At 63.3% G+C, this 3,024-nt stretch overlaps 1 protein-coding gene across 1 annotated transcript in view; it reads right to left on the bottom strand.

Annotated features, from left to right (window-relative positions):
• H696_02524 (hypothetical protein) overlaps positions 1–2,831 on the bottom strand; it is a gene marked incomplete at both ends in the record, with an annotated part of 2,935 nt that extends 104 nt beyond the window's left edge. The window contains 6 exons of the mRNA XM_009496434.1: positions 116–581; positions 732–898; positions 1,065–1,159; positions 1,293–2,060; positions 2,151–2,429; positions 2,568–2,831. Coding sequence (XP_009494709.1) covers positions 116–581; positions 732–898; positions 1,065–1,159; positions 1,293–2,060; positions 2,151–2,429; positions 2,568–2,831 — 2,039 coding nt within the window. The remainder of the gene's footprint in view (positions 1–115; positions 582–731; positions 899–1,064; positions 1,160–1,292; positions 2,061–2,150; positions 2,430–2,567) is intronic.
• Positions 2,832–3,024: the final 193 nt, after the last annotated feature.

Below are 3,024 nucleotides of genomic sequence, written 5' to 3'. Positions count from 1 at the left end.
GACACACAGACATACAGACACACAGACATACAGACACACAGACATACACACAGACACACAGACACATAGACATACAAAGATGGAAAGCGAGCAGTCCGCAGCGCCAGAAACATACCTCAGGGCACAGAAGCGCCGGCCCTTGTGGCTGAAGAAAGCCACTTCGAGTTTCTTGGGCCGCGGCTTGCTGTCGGTGGCCATGGATGTCGCAAGGTGTTCCCGCGAGCCAAAGTTAAAAACGAAGCCTACATGATCCCTGGCCGGAGGAAACTGCGGCTGGGAAGTCACCTGCGCCGGAGCCGCATGGCCGTCCCGTGCGGCCGGCTCGCCGACACCGGGCTTTTGAGGCCCAAAGAACACTCCGCCGGACACAAACCATTCTCGGGTCGACGGCACCGTGGCCACTGGCTCCTGGTGTGTCGCCGGTCGCAGGCACACCGACACCACGGCCTCCTTTTCCGGAGAGTCGCCACCGTCGAGGCTGCGTCGCGTGCCCATGTGAAGCGTGAACACCCCTTCCACAGGACACCCGGTGAACCACACCAAAGGCGTCCACGGGCACATCCAAATATTCTGGACATCGTCTGATCGGGCAATGGTGTCAGTCCTGTCCCCGGGGGGGGGGGGGGGGCTGGGGCTTTGCCCCTCCGATCAATGCGTGTGACTCCCCTCCTGCCCACGCCCATGGCCACGCTCCAGGACGGCCCCGCAGGTCGCCCGGCAGCCGCACGTACCGCTCGTCAGTACCATCGACTTGGAGGCGTTCTTCATGAAAAACAGCTCCTCGAAGTCCAGCAAGTCCAAAAAGCCATCATCTCGTCGCAATGTAATATACCGGCCATCCGCCTGAGTGGCACTCAGCCAAAAGCTACCCTCGGGCTTCAAGGTCTTTAGAGGCGTCCTACGAGGATGATTTATCGCCCCCCCCCCCCCCTGGGGCTCCCGCCGCCCCCCCCCCCCCAAAGCCCATACATCCGCCCCGACGTGCCAGATGTTAGTTTCCCCATAGCAGGAGCGAATGCCACCCTCGGCGACCGATGCGACGCCCCCATGGGATGGCAACATACCAGTTGTCCAAGATGTCCACCCGAGAGCTTGCAACCACCGCCACGCGGTGGCACCTGCCAGGAAGGACGAAGATCCCGCACATACAGCCCGGCGGCTGTGGGAGGGGTAAGTACACACACTTGCCACGAGGGCCAGCCTGGCCACATTTAACCAGGGCCCCGGGGCAAAGGGGACCTCGCCCGGGCCCGGCCCCCCGGGCTCGGGCCAGCCCGGCTGCCTGGACGCACCTTTTCCAACGCGCGTTCGACCGTCGAAGTGTGGCGATCATAGAGCAGAATCGTCGATGCCGAGACGACGGCCACAATGCCCAGCTCCTCGATGAGGTACATGTCCCACGACCGCAGGACCCGCCAGTGAATCAGGCTCACTGGGGGTGCCACCTTCATGTGGCCATCTACCAACTCCAGATGGACCCCCTTCAGGGAGGCATTCGCAAGGAAGAAGATCTCCTGCTCGGTGGTCTCGGCCGAGTGGTTCCCCGGCGGCGACCCGGCCTCCGGGCCCCCCGACCGGGGGTGCTCCGGAAGATCGTCCGAAGGCCCCGAGTCGCTTGGACTTGCCAGCCTGCCGACCGAGGGGAAGTGGCCGGACTTCAGTTGTCGAGATCGCAGGCAAAAGTCGAAAGCCAGCGTTCCCTCAACCACCAGCCGGGGCATTCCGCGGAGAGCCGATCCGAGCAGCACACGTCCCGGGCCAAAGCGCACCTCGAGCTGCTTGTCCACCAGGGACCTGACAAACTCGAGTGTCGGGGAGTAGATCGTCTCCGAAAGGGGCGGGAGGTCGGGCGACCGTCCACTTGGCAAAAACAAGAACGACACCAACAGCCCCTCATGGATGCACATCCACCGCCTCGGGGTCGCCCAATTCCACCTCGGGTCCGGCATACTCGAGAGATTGAAGGCCTTTCTCGCGGCCAAGCGCCCGCCCGGACAGACGACACCCGCCAGGGGGGCGAAATGCGTCGGCAGCCATGGGAAGGCATCCTCGTCAGGATGCTGGGAGAGAGAGAGGGGGGGGGGGGGGAAAGGAAGAAAAGCCCAGGCCCGGAGGAGGGAGAACCCCCGGGGCCGACCCCGCCGACGTACCAGCTCGGGCGACAGTTTCACCGACCTGATCAGGTCATACCTCTGCGGGGTTCCGGAATCCGGCAAAATGTTGACCCGCTGCTGGCCGGCCGGCAACAAATGAAAGGGACTCTCATTAACACCGACGGGCAGTGGATTACCGCTCCCCGGTCCCAGCCGAAGGAGCATCCTCCGAGTGCGGTCCGTGAAGAAGATGGAGCAGCCGTCGGACAGGGCATTCATCGGGGCCATGTACTCCGGTAACAGGTACTCCAGCTGTGTTCCATCGATCGGGCCATTCTAGAGAGTCAGCTTCTTGCCATACCTGCGGCCGGGCCCCGGGCGGGCCCCGCGGCCTGCCCCCCCCCCCCCCTCTTGTCCCCCCCACTGGCAGCGACCAGCAAGGCAGGTGACACCACGGGCACACTGAAGGCGCACTTTAGGGAAGAAGGAAAACCGGCTTACCGGCTGGCGAAGGTCAATCAGAATTGGATGGTGCATGGGAGAAGGCACCAGATACACCATCCCGTTGTCGGCTGCCGGGATCAGCCGCGCCTGAGGAGATAGCACCAACCGGAGGGACTGCCACCTGTTGGGCGGCCCCACAGCATAGATGAGATTCCTGTCGAACTCCAGGCATACGAGCTCCTCCGAAGTAAGGACCAACAGCTTCCGGTTGTGGGCAAACAGACGACCAACCATGCTGGCGTTCCGCTCCAAGCAGCCGGCCCCGCATTGGTGAAACTGCCGCGAAGGGCGAGGACGCCGGCCGAAAGTCCAAACATCGATACGCGCGCAATCAGACCACCGGGGCCTCCGGATGTCAGTGACATGCGTGCGGCGAAATACGCGCGCAGACACACACTTGCACGCTTGCACGCTTGCACGCTTGCAC

Source organism: Fonticula alba, assembly GCF_000388065.1.
Source record: "Fonticula alba strain ATCC 38817 unplaced genomic scaffold supercont2.3, whole genome shotgun sequence".
Taxonomy (NCBI): domain Eukaryota; order Rotosphaerida; family Fonticulaceae; genus Fonticula; species Fonticula alba.
This window is presented reverse-complemented; position numbering and strand designations above follow the sequence as displayed.